A 17,949-nucleotide genomic window follows, 5' to 3' on the forward strand; every position below is an offset into this window, starting at 1 on the left:
ATCCATGGCTGAGTTTGACCTTTTGATCCTCCTGCCTCCACTTCCCAGGTACTGGGATTATAAACAGGTGCCACACTCTGCCCCAGAACTGCACCCTCAGCTTATAGTTTTGCTTTTTGAGACAGGGTCATACTCTGAGCCCAATCTGTCCTGGAACTCACAGCCTCAGCCTAGCCCTTGTTCTCACATGGACATTTATTACAGCTCCTTCAGCCTGAAGGTCTGTTGTGCCCACTGCTGCTTTCACACTTGAGGCAGTCCTTCTGTCTCAGTCTCTTCAGTGCTGGGACTACAGGCTTAAGGCACCACACTTGGCTAGAAGTAATTTAATTTCTGAAACAGTCTCTAACGAATGCTTTCTCCTGCCACAGCCCACCCCCATTCCCTGTCACTCACTGACCCCACTGTTCACGTTCACTTGTCTCCTGCATGGCTTTGAAGACTTGTGAGCGTGTGTGTGTGTGTGTGTGTGTGTGTGTGTGTGTGTGTGTGTGTGTTCCCTGTGGGTTCATGTTTATAGGGGTCAGAGGTTAACTTCAGGTATTACTCCCCAGGACACTGTCCACCTTGTATCTTGAGACAGCGTTTCACTGGTTTGGAGCTGACCCAGTTGTTTAGGCTGTCTGGCTAGTGAGCCCCGCGGCTCCTCCTGTCTCTGCCTCCCTCCCTCTGCTGTTACAAGCACGTACCACCCAGATCTTTCTTCCATGGGTGCTGGGAATAAATTCAAGAGCTCATTCTTGCAAGCCAAACACTTTACCGACTGAGCTATTTCTAGGCCCCAAGTTCATGTTTTGAAATATGAAGAGTATAGTGTCTTTTCCTTTTAGATTTATCTAATTTTATGTGTATGAGTGGTTTGCCTGTATATATGTACATGTACCATGCATGTGCCTGGTACTTGTGGAGGCCAGAAGAAGACATTGGATCCCCTGGAGCTGGAGTTACAGGAGGTTGTGAGCCAGATGTATGTGCTGGGATTCGAACCCTGGTCCTTTGCAAGAGCACGTCTCCTAATGGCTGAACCCTCTCCAGCCTTGAATACATACAACAGCCTTTTACTCAGGTTTGTGGCCCCTTCTAAACCTCTGGCTGAACGCATTGAAAGCCTCAATCACACTGGACAGGCCCAGCAAGTCCCTGAGAATTCTCTCTGGGCTTTTTTTTTTTTTCCAGCAAAGGTTCCCCAGGATCGGCAGAGTTCTCCCTGTGGCTGACCCTGCTCTCCTGCCAGAGGCTGGCTGCCTGGGGCAGAGGTCTCTGTGGAGCTCTGGAGGAATCCACACCGTCAGCAGAGGACAACCTTTTCCTCTCAGTCTATTTAAATTCAATTAGTCATTTGAAAAAAATTAATTCGCCATGAGATCTGCTTACCGCGCAGGCAGGTGGTGGCTGTCACTGGAGGGTTGGGCACATTGATTAAAGTGGCTGTGCCGACCCAGTGACTGGGACCCAGACAGAAAGCCTTCAGCAAACGATCTTTTCCATCTATTAAGATGCTCTCCAAGAGAAAGAGCCAAAGAGGGAGACCAGAACAGCAGTCTAGCACTAGGAGCCAGCCAGGGGGACCAAGGAGCCAGGCCTCACTCACCCTCATCTCTGCCTGGACCCAGGACACACAGCCTGTTCTCCTAGACACACCTCCAAGAATCCCTGTTTGCGCTGTGGGCACCCAGGCTAGACAATGAGAACTTACAAGTGACTGTAACATTTTAGGTGGCTGGTAGTTCACCCTCCAGGGCGGAGTCTGATTCAGGAGGTGGGGAAGGAGCCGGGCCGCCATCTTCACAGCTGAATCCCCTTTTCTCAGCTAACCTGCAGTTCTTCTTTGGGATCCAAGGACAAATCAGGCCTTTGGATTTGTCTTTTGGGTGGGTCCAGAGTGGGTACTGGAAAGTTCAGACTGAGTTGGGCTCAGTTGAACACGTCTGGAACTCTTGCACTTGGGAGGTAGAGGCAGGAGGATTTCAAAGGAATTCAAAGGCACTCTTAGCCAGATAGTGAGTTGGACGCTAACCTGAGCTACATGAAAAACAAAAAGGAGGAGGGAGAGGGAGCAGGAGGGACAAGGACCGAGAGAAGACCAGGTTAGACCAGACTGGTTTGTAAGTTCCCTGACAATACATCCCTTACTCTGTCTTCTGCCTGCTGGTCTGAATATTCACCAGCAAACAGTGTGGAGAACTCTGAGGAACACATTTTTGATGGGAGACGAAGAAAGGGAAAAGCAGCTTTGAGGCTGTATTAGTGTAAGGGAGGCTCAGCCCCAGCCCTGGGTGATGCCCTCGTCTGAGAGGAGAGACAGACGCCTTAAAGAGGGGGAAATGGTCCAGAGCACCCCAGGAACCAAGAGAAAGGCACACGTGTAACAAACAGGAGCAGACAGGTGCCCTACCCACTGGGCCTGAGCTCTGAGGAGATCCGGAACCGATAACCAAAGGGAAGGGAGAGTGGGTGCCTTCCCCTCTCCCTCAGAGCCACACCTAGGGCTGACACAAGCTGAGAGAGAAGAATGCACCCCAGGGGCCCCAGCCTCATTTCCAGACTGAAACAGACATGAAGGCAGTATGATAAAGAGAATTGAACTTCCAGTCCAGAGCCCCAGATTCCCACCCTTCTCTGTGACAGTGTGGATCTGTATGGCTTCTGTTCCTCTATCTAGCGTACAATATAAGGACCCTAGGAAGTATACAGCAGGAAGGTGCTGTGGAAGTGCCTTCATTCCAACTCTAACTTGGATTTGTAATTTTTTTATACTTTCCCCCCTCCTTAGGGATGGGAGCTGAATGTAAACCGGGAACACTAGGCTGAGCCACAGTCCCATGGAGATAGTGCCCCCTGCAGGAGCTGGGGAGGTAAGACGCCTCTTCAGTTTATCTTAGGCTACCCAAAAAGGATGTGTGGGAATTTGGGGTTTCCACTGTAGTCAACCGAATTCCAGAGAATTCATCTTGTCACTTTAAAAATTATATCAGGCATCAAATTCAAATCGTGCAGTTTGCTACGCACTTTTTTTTTTTTTAATAAGCAAGACTTAAATTCAGCTTCTCCTCATCCTGGGGAGTTAGTGTCCTCTCTAGGCCCCAAAGCAATGGACACCAGGTTTTCTAGACACTAGAAATAGCCATTTGTGTATGTGTATGTTTGTAGGTGTGTGTGTGTGTGTGTGTGTGTGTGTGTGTGTGTGTGTGTGTGTGTAGGTCAGAGGTTGATCTCTGGCTGGCGCTCTCTCTCTCTCTCTCTCTCTCTCTTTCTAGCTCACCAATTTGGCTAGGCTGACTGGCCAATGAGCCCCAAGGAACCACCATGTGGCATCTGTCTCCCCAGCAGGTTACAGGCACACAACAGTGCACCTAGCTCTGTCTGGGATTTGAACTCAGATATTCACGGTTTCACAGCAAGCCTTTACCAACTGAGCCATCCCTCTACCCCAGTGGTTCTCGACCTTCCTCGACCACCGAGACCCTTTAATACAGTTCCTCATGTCGTGGTGCCCCCCCCAACCGTAAAATTATCTCATTGCTACTTCATAACTGTGATTTTGCTACTGTTAAAAATCGTAATGTAAATATGTGATAGGTGACCCCCCAAAGGGGTGGAGACCTACAGCTCAAAGTTGACCTTCTTCAGTTTTATCCCAGAGCAAAATCCCAGGCAGGCACCAGCTCCCCGACTGGAAGGGCAGATGCCGTGAGCTCCGGGTTGCCTGAGGATACTCTAGCCCTTGTGCTTCGTGTGGAGGCTGCGGTTCCTCATCCCTCGCGGTCCTTTCTCTGCCCCTTTGCTGTTGTTACCCCTCCTTAATGACTTTTTGCAGTGCTATCATTCTGCAAAATCCTTCTACTCCTGGAGGAGGATTAGCAGCTTTTGGGTGGCTGCTCTTTAACATTCAGGAAGTGCGGTTTACATATGGGAGCGATCAATCACTTGCTCCAGATGGCAAATGTATTTCTTTTCACCAGAAACGGAGCAGCAAACATTCAAATTCATCACCAACACAACATTTAAATTCACATCCATTTCAACCTGACATCCTTAATGGGCTGGTAAAATGGAAACCAGCGTTTTCTCCCTAGACTGTTGACTGTTTTAAACAGTTTATAAAAATGAGGACTTGGGATTAAAAATTGTTATTAAAGCCAGGTGTGGTGGCATGCTCCTTTAATCTCAGCACTCAGCAGAGGAAGGTGGATTTCTGTGAGTTCAAGGCCAGCCTGGCCTGCATACCCAGTTCCAACCCAGCCAGGGCAATCTAGTAAGGCCCTGTCCAAAAGCTGTAAAACAAACAAACAACAACAACAAATCCACAAAACCTTGTCATTAGGGAAAACAAAAAACAAACAAACAAAACCCTGCTCTCTGCCAGATCCCTGCCATCATGGCCATGAGTCACATGCAGCCCACCATGCTGGCCAGGGTGACCAAAGTGCTAGACAGGACTGGCTCACAGGGACAGTGCACACAGGTACACGTGGAATTTATCCATGACACCAGCTGCTCCAACATCTGCAGCATGAAAGGCCCTGTTTGAGAGGGTGATATGTCCACACTACTGGGGTCAGAAAGAGGCTCCGAGGCTGTGCTGAACTTGCTGCTGGGTCCTGGATATCCACTACTTGGTCCAGGCGGTGACCTACAACTGTTAAATAAAGCGTTTGTACTGTATGTTAAAGAAAAAATAATCTCACTACTTGCAATTTTCAAGTACTTATCTATCATACTCGCAGGTTTGTGTGTGTGTGTGTGTGTGTGTGTGTGTGTGTGTGTGTGTGTATTCATGCACCCATACATGTGCCCGAAGGTGTGTGAAGGCCAGACACTGGTGTCTTCTTCAATAACTTCCAAATTTACTTTTATAAATAGGGCCTTTCACTGAACCTGGAACTGGATGACTGGCCACGCTGGCTGGCCAGGGAGCCCAGGGATCCCCACGTCTCTGCCTCCCCGGTGCTGGGAGGAGAGGTGCTGCTGTGTCCAGCTTATTACATGCATGCTAGATGAATTAGGTCCTCATACTTGTATTGCAAGCACTTTGTTGAATGAGTCATTTCTTCTGTCTCTCTACGGCTGTAGTGGTAGCTCTGAATTTTGCATTCAAAATAAAAATGTAGTTTATATTCCCATATTTTAAAAAATTCTTTTAAAAATATTTAGTTTTAATTGTGTGTTTGTGTGTGTATGGAGGCCAGAGGTGTTGGATCCTCTTGAGCTGGAGTCACAGGCAGTAGTGAGCTGCCTAACATGGTGTTGGGTTGCTGTGGATATCGCTATATGTAAATAAACTCTGATTGGCCAATAGCCAGACAGGAAGTATAGGCGGGACTAACAGAGAAGAGAATTGAGGGAACAGGAAGGGAAGAGGGAGACTGCCTGGAGCCGCCGCCAGGACAAGAAAGATGTAAGGTACCAGTAAGCCATGAGCCACGTGGCAAAGTAAAGATTAATAGAAATGGGCTAAATATAAGAGTAAGAGCTAGACAATAACAGGCCTGAGCTAATGGCCAAGCAGTTTAAATAATGTAAGAGTCTGTGTGTTTATTTTATAAGTGGGCTCTGGGACTGGCGGGACTTGGTGGCGGGAGCTGGAGAAAAATTCTCCAGCTACAAATGGTGCCCAACGTGGGAACAGGAAGGGAAGAGGGAGACTGCCTGGAGCCGCCGCCAGGACAAGAAAGATGTAAGATACCAGTAAGCCATGAGCCACGTGGCAAAGTAAAGATTAATAGAAATGGGCTAAATATAAGAGTAAGAGCTAGACAATAACAGGCCTGAGCTAATGGCCAAGCAGTTTAAATAATGTAAGAGTCTGTGTGTTTATTTTATAAGTGGGCTCTGGGACTGGCGGGACTTGGTGGCGGGAGCTGGAGAGAAATTCTCCAGCTACAAATGGCGCCCAACGTGGGGCACGAGTTTCCACCTAAAAACTTAGAAAAAAGATTCTAAAACGGAGCTAAAAACAGCTTCCTAATTGTCTCTCTCAAATGAGCAGCAGCTGCCGGTTTGAGCTACTGGCGGGTTCCTAGCGTGCACTCTCAACCTACAGTATGGTGGGAATGAGGCCTCTGCAAGTGGCACATTAAGCTGTATGGTGGATTTAGCCTTTGCTAAAACAAAACAAAAAAAGAGGTTTCTGGGCTACACGCTACTTTGGTAAAAGCGTAGACCCACTATTTCTGAGAGTTACGGCTCCCAGAGCTGGCGGAAAGCGGACCACCGCCATGTTGGGAAGCTGAAGTGGGCAGAGCCAGCAGCCACTGTGCCGTTTCAGGCTTAGAAGGCTGCAGTTTAAAAGGAATAGGCTCAAGCTAATATAAAAAAATAAGCCACGTAAAGATGGCTACCACACAAAGAATCTGGATTATGTTCTCTTTGATATTCGTAACTGCAGAAAAACATTTGATTGTAAAAGCTGTTGAGTTATGCCAAAATGTATATTTTAAAGGTACCTTGACTTCAAAATTTGGATATAAGGATATGTTGCTTTGGAAAAGAGTCTCTGCTTTTGTTTCCACAGAAAGCCAGAGACTATGGATTTGTTCCAGATTAAGATACATCAGGTTTGACCAGCCAAGACCCCCTGAAAGATCTCCAATGACACCATGGCCCAGATGACTCAACATCCAGAATGGTTTCAAGGCAACTGGCTCAGACGATACAGCCTCATGGACTACTCCATGATCCTAAAATTTTCTTTGTGTCCCCATAAGATACAGCGCCCCCCTCCAGCAGGAAGTAGTAAGAGAAGCTACGCCCAAATTCCCAAATATACCAAGCTGGCTTTAGAGATGGAATTGGCTCACTCCCCCTCTAAACCCAGACATATTGCTCAAAAAAAAAAAAAAATGGTTAAGAGATTCTTACGTCCCAAATCAGAAGAGCCCTCTGGTGTGGGACAGACAAAAACCAATATTTTTATTTAAAGCAGGTTGATTATAAATACAATCTCTTTCTAAAGAAAAAAAGGGGATAGTTTAGATATGATAGGATGAAAGGGTAGATTAATGAACCTACTTTTAAAGAGTAACAACTTGTTTAAAATGTTTTACATTGCTATAGATTTTAGTTTATTGATACAAGTTTAAACTTAATTTTGTTATACTGTATATATATTTCTATTCTTGTTTGAGGTATTATGTTTATGCAACTCATTTAAAATTATAATGGATAATTAAAAAATAGATTAATAATTAGTCATCTATGATAATCATATTTGTAGCCATGTTAGTTAAGTCTTCTAGGTATACATAGTTATATTTCAGATAGATAGGTATTCTTCAAACACTTCAAAGACCTACAGAATATGGCATTTAAAATGTTTTAAAAATTTAGACTTTCTGGACAGTGAGACATGTCTGCTCCTGACAGCACCGATTTACTTCAGAGAGGAGGATGGGCATCGAAGACACTCCATACGGAGTTTATCTTCACCTTGACAAAAATAGCCATTTGGGCAAGAAACTGTTCTTGCCTGGACTGCCTGATCAACTGGACATGCAGGACCCATACAAAGGTGACCACTGAACTTTGCTTGACAAAATGGTCCTTCAGGTTCCTGCTTTGCAGAGAAAACTGCCAGACATTCTACAGGACACAGAGAAAAGTGAATAAGAGACTCTAGGCCTGTGGGCTGAAGACAGATGCCCCAACTTTACAAGAGAACTTTGAATGACTGTCCAGGCTGCCAGCTGTCTCTGTCTACCCTACAAGACTCCTAAAAGTTGCTTACATCCTTCTCCATTTCTCAGGTAGTAGTATATCCTTCTGAGGTCTTTGATGTGGTTAAAGACTAGATACTTACAATTTTCCTTAGTTATAATAAAAGATAAGTTAGATATAAAACCTTAAACTTACAAATATAAGATAGATAGGATCTCTTCTTTAATATGGTAACTGTAATTCTTGCTTGATAATTGTTTTGTTATATGTAATTTTACTATGTTAAAGTTAAAACCTTCCTTTTAAAAAAAAAAGAAGAAAAGGGGAAGTGCTGTGGATATCACTATATGTAAATAAACTCTGATTGGCCAATAGCCAGACAGGAAGTATAGGCGGGACTAACAGAGAAGAGAATTGAGGGAACAGGAAGGGAAGAGGGAGACTGCCTGGAGCCGCCGCCAGGACAAGAAAGATGTAAGGTACCAGTAAGCCATGAGCCACGTGGCAAAGTAAAGATTAATAGAAATGGGCTAAATATAAGAGTAAGAGCTAGACAATAACAGGCCTGAGCTAATGGCCAAGCAGTTTAAATAATGTAAGAGTCTGTGTGTTTATTTTATAAGTGGGCTCTGGGACTGGCGGGACTTGGTGGCGGGAGCTGGAGAGAAATTCTCCAGCTACATTGGGTATTGTTCTAAAAAGAGTAACATTCACTCTTAACCACCATCTCTCCAGCCCTAAAATTCTTTGTAAAGAGATGTTTTATCTAAGTTGTACTGTATATGTTTTACCCACATCCATGTGAGTCCATCACTTGCATGTATCATATCCCCTAGAACTGGAGTTATGGATGGTGTTGAGCCACCATGTAGGTGCTGTGAGTTAAACTCAGGTCCTCAGCAAGATCAAGAAGTACTCGTAACGTTTCCTCTCCAGTACAAAATGTTTATTTTTATTTATGTGCACGTGTGTCTGAGCACATATAAGTATGTGCAAGTGAGTGCCTTCAGAGGTCAGAAGACATCAGATCCTCCAGAGCTAGAGTTACAGGTGGTTGTGAGCTGCCCAACTTGTGTGCTGAAATCAGGTCCTCTGCAAGAGCAGTATGTACTCTTGACTACTGAGCCATCTCTCCAGTCTATGGTGATATTTTATTTGTACTGAAATGTGATTTTATTTGTATGTTAATAAATAAAGTTGCCTGGGGGTCAGAGCTAATAGCAAGCCATACCAGCACTTGGTAGGCAGAGCTAGGTAGATCTCTGTGTGTTCAAGGATACAGCCAGCATTGGAGACACACGCCTTTAATCTCAATACCAACCATAGAAGACCTGGAGTTCTGTACAGACAGGCAGTGACAAGGCAGTCATGTGGTTGGGTTTACAACCAATGAGAGGCAGAACAGAAATTCTATATAAAGACAAACAGACAGGAAGTAGGTCTCTTTTGGAGAGGTCTCTCTGGGCTGAAGAGGCTAGCTGCAGCAGCGGATAAGGCTCTTAGCTCTGATCTCTTGGCTTTCTTCTTTGCATTGGTTCTGTGTTTCTTATTTAATAAGACGGTTGGTTACATCTACACCAGTCTCGGATGGTACATTTTTAAAAACATCAGTGTTTGCCTTGCCAACTTACAAAAAAAAAAAAAGCAAAAAAACCCAACCAAACAAACAAAAAAAAAAAACAAACAAAAAAACCCTCTTCTGGACAGTACTATGAAGGAATTAAAACTCATGGGATCAAAGACAAAGTTCCTGACACAGGTGTGAGCCAGGCAGGTTTGTTGCCTGAGCCCTAAGTAAGAATCTCTGCCCCATTCATGTTTCCTTAAGCACCTGAGTTGGGACCTTCACTGGTTATCAAATCATTGTCCCTGTGTGCTCTGTGCTCTGGCTGAATTGTGATACCTTGCCCCCAAAGTGGCATGTTGAAGTCTTAAGCCTCAATATATCAGAATATGACTGCATGTGGAGATCATGCCTTTAAAAAAGGTGATAGATAAATTGGGCAGCGGTGGCACATGCCTTTAATCCCAGGACTCGGGAGATCTCTTTGAGTTTGAGGCCAGCCTGGTCTACAGAGCGAGTTCCAGGACAGACAAGGCTACACAGAAAAACTGTCTTAAAACTAACAAACAAAAACCCCCCAAGCAATAAATAAATAAATACCTCCCCCCCAAATGACAGATATAAAAACAAGGTCATAGGAATAGTCCTTGATCCAGTGAGACGAGATTAGGACTCTGGCAACCATGTAAGGACACGGGGAGAAGATAGTGAGGAAAAGCAACCTTAAAGGAAACCAATCCCACCTACAACTTGATTTTAGACTTCCCGTTTCTGGAATTGAGACATGTGGATATCTGCTGTTTAAGCTGCCCTAGCCTATAGTATTCTGTCATCTACAAGTGTGCCATCTGCAGACCACTTTCCTCAACAGTGCGGACACTGTTATTCATCCAGGTTTGACTGTTATGAGCCACAGAAACCAAATCCAGCTAACAGTAGCACACAGGGAACGTCCTAAGGATACAGGCGTACTCTGTGGAGCCTGAGCGGAGTTCCACTGCCCTCTGAAGTGCACTGGATCTAAGTCTTGGAGTTCTGTCAAAACTCTGGTTTTTCCCTGTTGCTTTTCTCTCTCTGCTTCCACTTTAAAAATATAACTCAGGCAGGAAAGAAGAGCTCATCAGGGATTAAATCCTCTGTGGTATGGAGGACCTGCCCCATAGGGCAACGAACAAGAGTATGAGATTCATGGCCAAACCTTAATTTTGTCACAAATTGCAAAATCAAACCTGAGTAGTCCATGATCCACTCTGTCTGAGACTGCTTGTGACCACATAGCCGTTTCTCAACTGAAGGTGGAAGACAAGGAACAGCTCCAAGAGGGAGAACAGCCTTGTGCTAAGACCTGTATGGGCACTGGAATCTAACAGCTGGCTGGTGATCAACTGGAATTCCAGCACACAAAGAAGTTCAGTCAAATGAAGCTACAGGCTGGATTCGTTCGTATTTGGGAACTTTATATCAAATCTTACCGAGGAGAGAATATGAGGTGACACCGATCATTCTGAAGATAGGGGTACAGAGAGGTGACAGGCAGCCCGACTCACCCCAGCCCCTGCCCGAGCACAGTGCAGCACTTCATTTTCTGAACGTGTCCTGTGCACTCTGGTCCTGCAGGCCAAGGCTCCTGCACTGTACTCTGCTTCCCCGTCTGCAGGCTCAACAGGAAATGTCGGCCAAATGCATGCTGGGCTCACATAACCACAAACTAAGCAGAAAATAAGAGAAATATCCAAGTACATTTCTTTTCAAGATAAAAACTTTATTTTACAATTTTATAAAGCAGCTTTACATTTAAGCACAAACAACCCATTTAACTTTGTATAGAAACAAAATACCTTTCCATTTGAAAAAATCAAGTTTCGCTGTATATAAAACTAACATGTGCACATTGTGCTTGGACTGCAAAGTCTGTACAGCTTTACAGAGGACCACCCTTTAGAAGGGCATCCGGTAAACACGTTATTGCATATTTGACACATGGCATAGACCCCACATGTACACTGGAGGAGAAGCGAGGGAACAACTACAAGGACAAAAGCAGCAGCTTTTGGTGAGTCTGTACACCAAAAAGGATGAGTGCCGCCCCATCTGGAGAACGTGCTTGTGCCATTTCTGCACTTGCTCAGGGACGCTGCGTGGCTCGTGAATGAAGCCGTTATATACAGTAACTCCTAGAGGTCAAACCTGCCCTTTGTCTAGAAACATTTGGCTGGTTTTACTACTGAAACAGCAACAGATTCAACATGGGAGCTAACTCAGGTAAGTGAATCAAACCAATATTTTTAAAGAAAAATTTAAAGAAACAACAAAAACTTAAAATACCCTTCCCATTTTCTATACTCAGGATACGTAAACATTTACGTGATTTAAAAACCTAGGAAACTTGGTAGTTTTCTGGAGGCAAAAATGCATGGGTCCCAGGCAGCGCTCTACACAGGCCCAGCTCTCCTGAAGCAGTCACCCATCTGTCAGACATGCTGCGTATCCCACTGTGCAGGCAGACTTCCTGCACATCCAGAGTCTCATGCTGTAAACTCCAGGTGACAGAGGCATCCTCAATCTGAGAAGCCAACCACTGACAGTGCTGCCACAGGCTCAATGAGACCTCTCAGGGAATCCAGGATCACAAGACAAGAAGCTGTTGCAATGTGGAAGGAGGCAGTAGAAAAGCAACAGCAGCAAACTGCCATTTCTACACCATAAACAAACCAAACCAACCATCCCTCTTTGATGGAAAAGGACAACCACATTGGTAAGGCACTGGTGTTTGTCACGAAAGCAGTACCAGAATGATTTCACTGACCCTTCTCATCTGAAGACCAGTATGCAAACATAAGCAAAGTCGGGACCACTCTAGTAACCAATCCAATAGAGTGAACAGTGTTCCCAGGCAGTGAGGCTTGTTTTCAACATCAGCACTGAAAATAAAAAGGGAGTCCTCATTTTTATTGCTGAGACAAATGTGCATGTTCAGACGTTGCTAAAACACCTCGTGTGTGAGAACCACAAAGGTAAAAGCTGGGGAACCTAACGACCACACTGGTTTTGTTGTAGGCAAAATTAAGGTGTGGTCATATAAACTGGGAGTTTACACTTACTTTTCAACAGTTTAATACTGTCTTTATCTTTAGTACAGATCTTCCAGTCTCCTTTGATGCCAATATACTTTATATATGTATCATTTATGTATTGGTGTATATGCATCATATATATATTCCAGTTTCAACAGTACTTGGTAGCTGAATTCAACAGAAGTCTAATGTGGGGGCAAATCATCCACCTGGCTCTTAAAGGTGCATCTGACAGGTAGCATGGATAAGCTCCATTGTTTGTCTCTAGAAAGTATAAGATAGTGTTCCCTAACTATCTCCTTATTATCACACCATAAACAAAAACCAGAGCAAACCCTCGTTGCTTCTACCTAATGCCTGAAGCCCTACAGCAGACACTGTCCACTGCACGAGGACTCTGAAACCCTTAGAGATCTGATGCATATGGACAGCAGACACAGTAGCATCTCTTCTGTTTCAGTGCTGGAATCATTCAAATTAAGTTTCAGAGAAACAGTGAGGACAGCAGCAATGATGTAAAAGTGAGGCAGGACAAGCTTTACTGTGACTCCTGAACATACCATTTAACCCAGTAATTGTCCTTTAACGGGGGAAAGTCCTAAAGGGACCGATGGTAGGCTTCAAATCATTAGCTCTGTCCCAAATTTAGACGTATAATTAATGTTCTGGGTAATGTCCTCAAAATGGACAAAACTACCAAAGTGTAGTACGAAATGCAATGCAATGTTCTAGACAGCGACAAGACACACTGCAAGGGGGGCAGAGGTGGGAAGATGATTATCAAACTCCTACTGATTGTAGATCAAGTTTCATGAAACACAGCATGTCTGTCTTTCTTGTGCAGTCAACAAGTTTCATTTTAGTTGTGCTTATGTTATGTGACCATGAGACCTGAACACAGGCTGTTTAAATATACATAGTTCAAGAAAACCATAATTCAAAGTAGTTTCCATATATAAATGAACAAATGCAACAAATGCTCCCTCCCTCCCAAGAAATGAATCTACAGGAAAGAAATTCTGAAAATGCACACAGTCCACGACCCAGGCTATACGCACGTTTACTGCAGTACAGCACACTGTTTTCTAAAAGCCTGCATTCAGCATAAATATAAATAATCACATTTGAAAAGCACTCCATACTAAGTTTTAGGTAAGTGCTGGGCAGCAGGCTAGCAGCGGCGACTTACCGTTTTCTTTCACAGACTGAAAAGGACTCTGCACGGAGGCCTAAGTGATGAGCAGGGCAGAGATCACATCTTTGTTCAGCACACTGACTAAACATTTCTAAGCACCTGACCCATGGAATGCAATTGTTTCAGAAGACTAACTTTAAGGGTCTCTTCTCACGTTGCTGTGACCCACAAACCCTGGACACACACCATCTTAAATGTGCGGCGCGCTGCTGAGCTCTGCCACTGACCCAGAGCTCAGCCCTTGAGTTCAGAAGAGGCTGGAACGAACGCGCTTTTGGTTTCAAGCTCTAGTTGTGCTTTGCCCTGCTGCCTTTAAGGTAGCTTTTCCACCTCTTGACAAATTCTTTGAAGATTGGAGACTCATCGATGGTACTGAGCAGCTGCAGTTGGTTGATGTGGGTGGTGTGATAGTCCCAGCGGGCCAGGTTGGGAGCAATGCCCAGCATGAAGTGGCGAAGGTCATAGATGGTTCCGGAGCCAGTATCATACAAGGGCAGCATGGCTTTAAGAGATTCCATGCCACGCTCATACAAGGACCTCGCCTCTTTCCCAAGCTTCTCCCCTGCTGTTTCTTTTAGGTCATACAGTCCAATTAAAGAATACATAAAGCCATTTAAAACAAAAGAGCTAGGTGTAGTTGGATATTCTTCATACCAGTCATGTTTATTCATGAACACGGCTTTAACTCCATGCTGCTCTGACAGAAACTTGTATGGGGCTGTTGCCCTTAAAGCTGAATTGAGGAATCTATGGTCTTTTGTTAGAAGATAGGCCCTGACTAACGTAGAGATGGCCTGCCCTTGTGCCATAGCAGAGTACCACCCTGGCTCTAAAGACTTGAACCCTTCCCCTAACTTCCGAGTCACCATAATTGGCCAGCCTCCTTTCTCATCCTGGTTCCTCACTAGCCAGTCACTAGCAGCAAAGAATGCAGCCATGTGGGCTGTGGTGGAGATGGTAATGTTGTCCAGGAAGCCCTTCCCTTTTGCAATCAACCTAACCACCTTTTTGGGCATGATTTTGGTTGGCTTGACAGCTTTTGTGTTGGAAAGACCCACTCCTTTCCTGAGGTCAGTGACCAGGTCTCTGGTCACTGTACTCCACGAAGTTCTGGGCCCAATGCCGTAGTAGATGTCCCTGTCTTTAAAAGCAATTAGCTGAGTGTTTGAGACATAATGCACAGTGAAGAGCTGATTCTTTTCTGTGGTCTCCAGAACCACGGACACACTCCCATTTGTTAAGAGCTTGAGGTCAAATGAAATAATGAAGTCTTTTGTGTTTCCCAGCTGTAAAGACACACCTTCACTGGTTTCTGTGGGGAACAGACCAAGGATTGGTTAGAATAAAGCATTTTTATACTTGAAATTTAATTGCAGTTTATTCGTGATAACTACTGACCACATAAAATTAACTCCAGTTACGTTACCAGATTTCTGCTGAGTAGCAAATCTGGGGACTTCATGAAGGCTTCTCCTTACATTGACTGTCTGGTTTACAGATAGGATTCAGAGCGAATAACTAAGAATTTCTGATCATACTGTCTTTTCTAGACCTGATGTCAACTGGTCAAGAATCACGGATTATTCTAATAGATTTATTTCATAAAAGGGAGAAAAATAGCCAAAAGCTGGTTCAATGCATATTATTACAAGAAAGGTAAAGTTCTAGACAGAATGGTACGTACAAAATTTCATTTCTATGCAGCTGGTATTTCCTGCCTTATATTCTAAATGTTTTACATTCCAGACTTTACATGATACCTGCTTAGCCTTGAGTGTGCGCTGTTTCACTCCCGCTTTACAGATGTACAACTGATGAGATACACAGTCAAGGAACCTCCCAGACACAAAGGACAGAACCCACAATGCCCAGTCTGGCTCTTAATTTGATGTGGAAAACAGTGTTTATTTTTTATACTCTGGAATTATAAACAAAATTACTGGAAATTAAACAATGGGCTCGTGTATAAGATAAAAGAGGGAAGGGGGAAAGCACACTTTGGAGTTAAAAACCCTTCACAATTCCTGCTTGGTCAGCAGCTCTGAAAAAGCAAAAACAGACCTTTCCAAGTCCCAGTTTCTTCAAGTGTTGGCAGAGACAGTATCACTTCAAAGGTTGACTTTGACAATTTAAAGAAAACAGTGGCTTAGAACAGTGATAAACGCTGGTGACTACTGCCACTAATTACCACATGCTAACAAAAATGCTAAAAGCTGTTTTATTTGGCCAATTATGAAATACAGAATTTCTCTCGTATAGCCAGAGTATACTGATGGTTGGCTCTCAGCAAGATGACCCCCTGAATGACACTAATCTAACAATTACCAAAAGACACTGTGCATATTAAAACCAACTAGCAGCAAAAATAACACATATAACACAAACACACACCCCACATAAATAAACAATTCATACAGCACAACTTTAAACCATGAAAAGGAAAAGTGAACACCTTCTTCTGTGTACCCTTGGCTGTCCTGAAACTCACTCTGTAGACCAGGCCGGCCTCAAACTCAGAGATCTGCCTGCCTCTGCCTCCCTAGTGCTGGGATCAAAGGTGTACGCCACCACCGCCTGATAGAACATCTTAATCTTTACTGGGCTTAAGTTTCCCAAACACACCCACACACAGGCTGTCATTTGGTCCTCATTCTTCTGAGGCTGGTAAAACATGGATTGTTTCTGCTTTAAAGGTGAAGACCCACAGGCTTTGTAAGATTAAATGGCTACTAGTAAAGCAGGAACTACGATCTAGGTTTCAGGGTCCAAGTACAAAGACTGTGAGGAAGAGAAATGGCACTGGAAATAGATGCTCCAGAGAGTGTTCAGTGGAGGGTCCTTCCCTCAGACTTTTGCTTTCAGCAATCCTGGAGAGGAAACGCAGTGTCACAGGAGCAAGGTTCACATCAGCCTAGATATTGTTGGCTTGTAAAGTCAAGCCTCTCAACACTGGATTCCACCAGTACAGATACACATGGCCCAAGGCTCTTAATGACTTCATTTGATGGAGCAAATAGTTATGGAAACTGTATCAAGAATGAGAACACACAGCGGACTTATGAATCAAATAATGCCTGAGTGACGGTTTAAAAATTGACCACAATAGTAAAATCTTAGTTCAGCAAACTCCATTTTATCTGTCAAAATGTCAGTGTGCATTCTGTCTCTAACTACCACTTCCCTCCTTTCCAGTGAAAGGAAATCTGGAGCTGAGTTCAACTACCTGACACACTGGGGGATTCAGAACTGAAATCTGGAGCTGAGTTCAACTACCTGATACACTGGGGGATTCAGAACTGAAGTATGAATCATACAAGATTAAATTACACTCAACACAGCATACCATCCTGAGTCCTATTTTTTATCATTATTAAGTATTACATATGTTCTGGCAGACTGGTTAACAATGCCCCATCTTAGTCCAGATGAAGGCAAGCTGAAATCCATTTCCTCCCATAATTCTGTTCTAATTTTTCACTTTATTTATAAAAATTGAATTAAGTGACATGGTTTAATCAATCCTCTTATTATGTCTTAATATACCAGATGAGTTGTCCAAAGGATTAAATAATGAATGAACCCTTAAAAAAGTCCGATTATTAATTTTTCTAAACTCTTCACACTAATAAAGGAGATTCTCCTGAGACACACTGGAGTGACAAAGAAGTCAGAGCCCTCAATCAATCAACAGATGGGGTCTTCCCAACAATTATACGAAACCAGTCTTCAGTTTCCTTCTTCTGGCATATGTGGGGAGTTATATACCTGCCAGACTCCGGCAGGGTCAGAGTGGCAGCATGAGGGATGGTGTGCACACAGAAAAGACAGCAGATGAGATTCTGAGCTCCCACAGAACACTGTGCTGGCTGGAGACTCCTCCTTCCAGCCTACTAACCCAAGTTTCGACTTCCCAACCGTTTGGACTCCCACAAGCCCATGAACCATACTTTCTGAGTAGTTTATCTCCAAGAGCTACTGGAAATTTCTGTTTGATATACATGAACATGTATACATTAACAAGGGAGGACAAATATGCTGCCAGTTATTTTCTAGATCTGACACTAAAAGCACAAGTACCAAAACTATCATCACCACCACCACCTCCACCACCACCACCCCCCGACCCAGAAGAGTAAGACTACATCAAGCTATAAAGTGTAGCAATTATGAAAAGGCCAAAACAGGAGACAACATCTCAATACTATAGCTCTGAAAAGGTGTTAATATCCAACAACACAGAAGGAACTCAAGAGAAAAAAAATCAATTAATTAAAGAATATACAAAGGTCTGAACAGATATTTCCCCCAAAGTCACAAATAGCCAGCCACAGGGTGTATGCAAAGGTGTCCATCCCTTATCTCAAAGGAAGTACAAACAAAACCATAGCAAAGTATCCCCCACTATACCTTAGGGCTATCATGGAAAGCACAGGCACTGAGATATGGGGAGAAAGGATCCT

The 17,949-nt window shown here is 44.0% G+C and overlaps 1 protein-coding gene across 2 annotated transcripts in view; it reads right to left on the reverse strand.

Annotated features, from left to right (window-relative positions):
* Window positions 1-12,473: 12,473 nt before the first annotated feature.
* Glce (glucuronic acid epimerase) overlaps window positions 12,474-17,949 on the reverse strand; it is a 36,329-nt gene continuing 30,853 nt past the window's right edge. For both annotated transcript variants that reach the window (XM_059268050.1, XM_059268051.1), the window contains exon 4: window positions 12,474-14,801. In XM_059268050.1, the coding sequence (XP_059124033.1) occupies window positions 13,777-14,801 (1,025 nt within the window). In that variant the 3' untranslated portion in view covers window positions 12,474-13,776. The remainder of the gene's footprint in view (window positions 14,802-17,949) is intronic.

Source organism: Peromyscus eremicus, chromosome 7 (assembly GCF_949786415.1).
Source record: "Peromyscus eremicus chromosome 7, PerEre_H2_v1, whole genome shotgun sequence".
Classification (NCBI taxonomy): Eukaryota; Metazoa; Chordata; class Mammalia; order Rodentia; family Cricetidae; genus Peromyscus; species Peromyscus eremicus.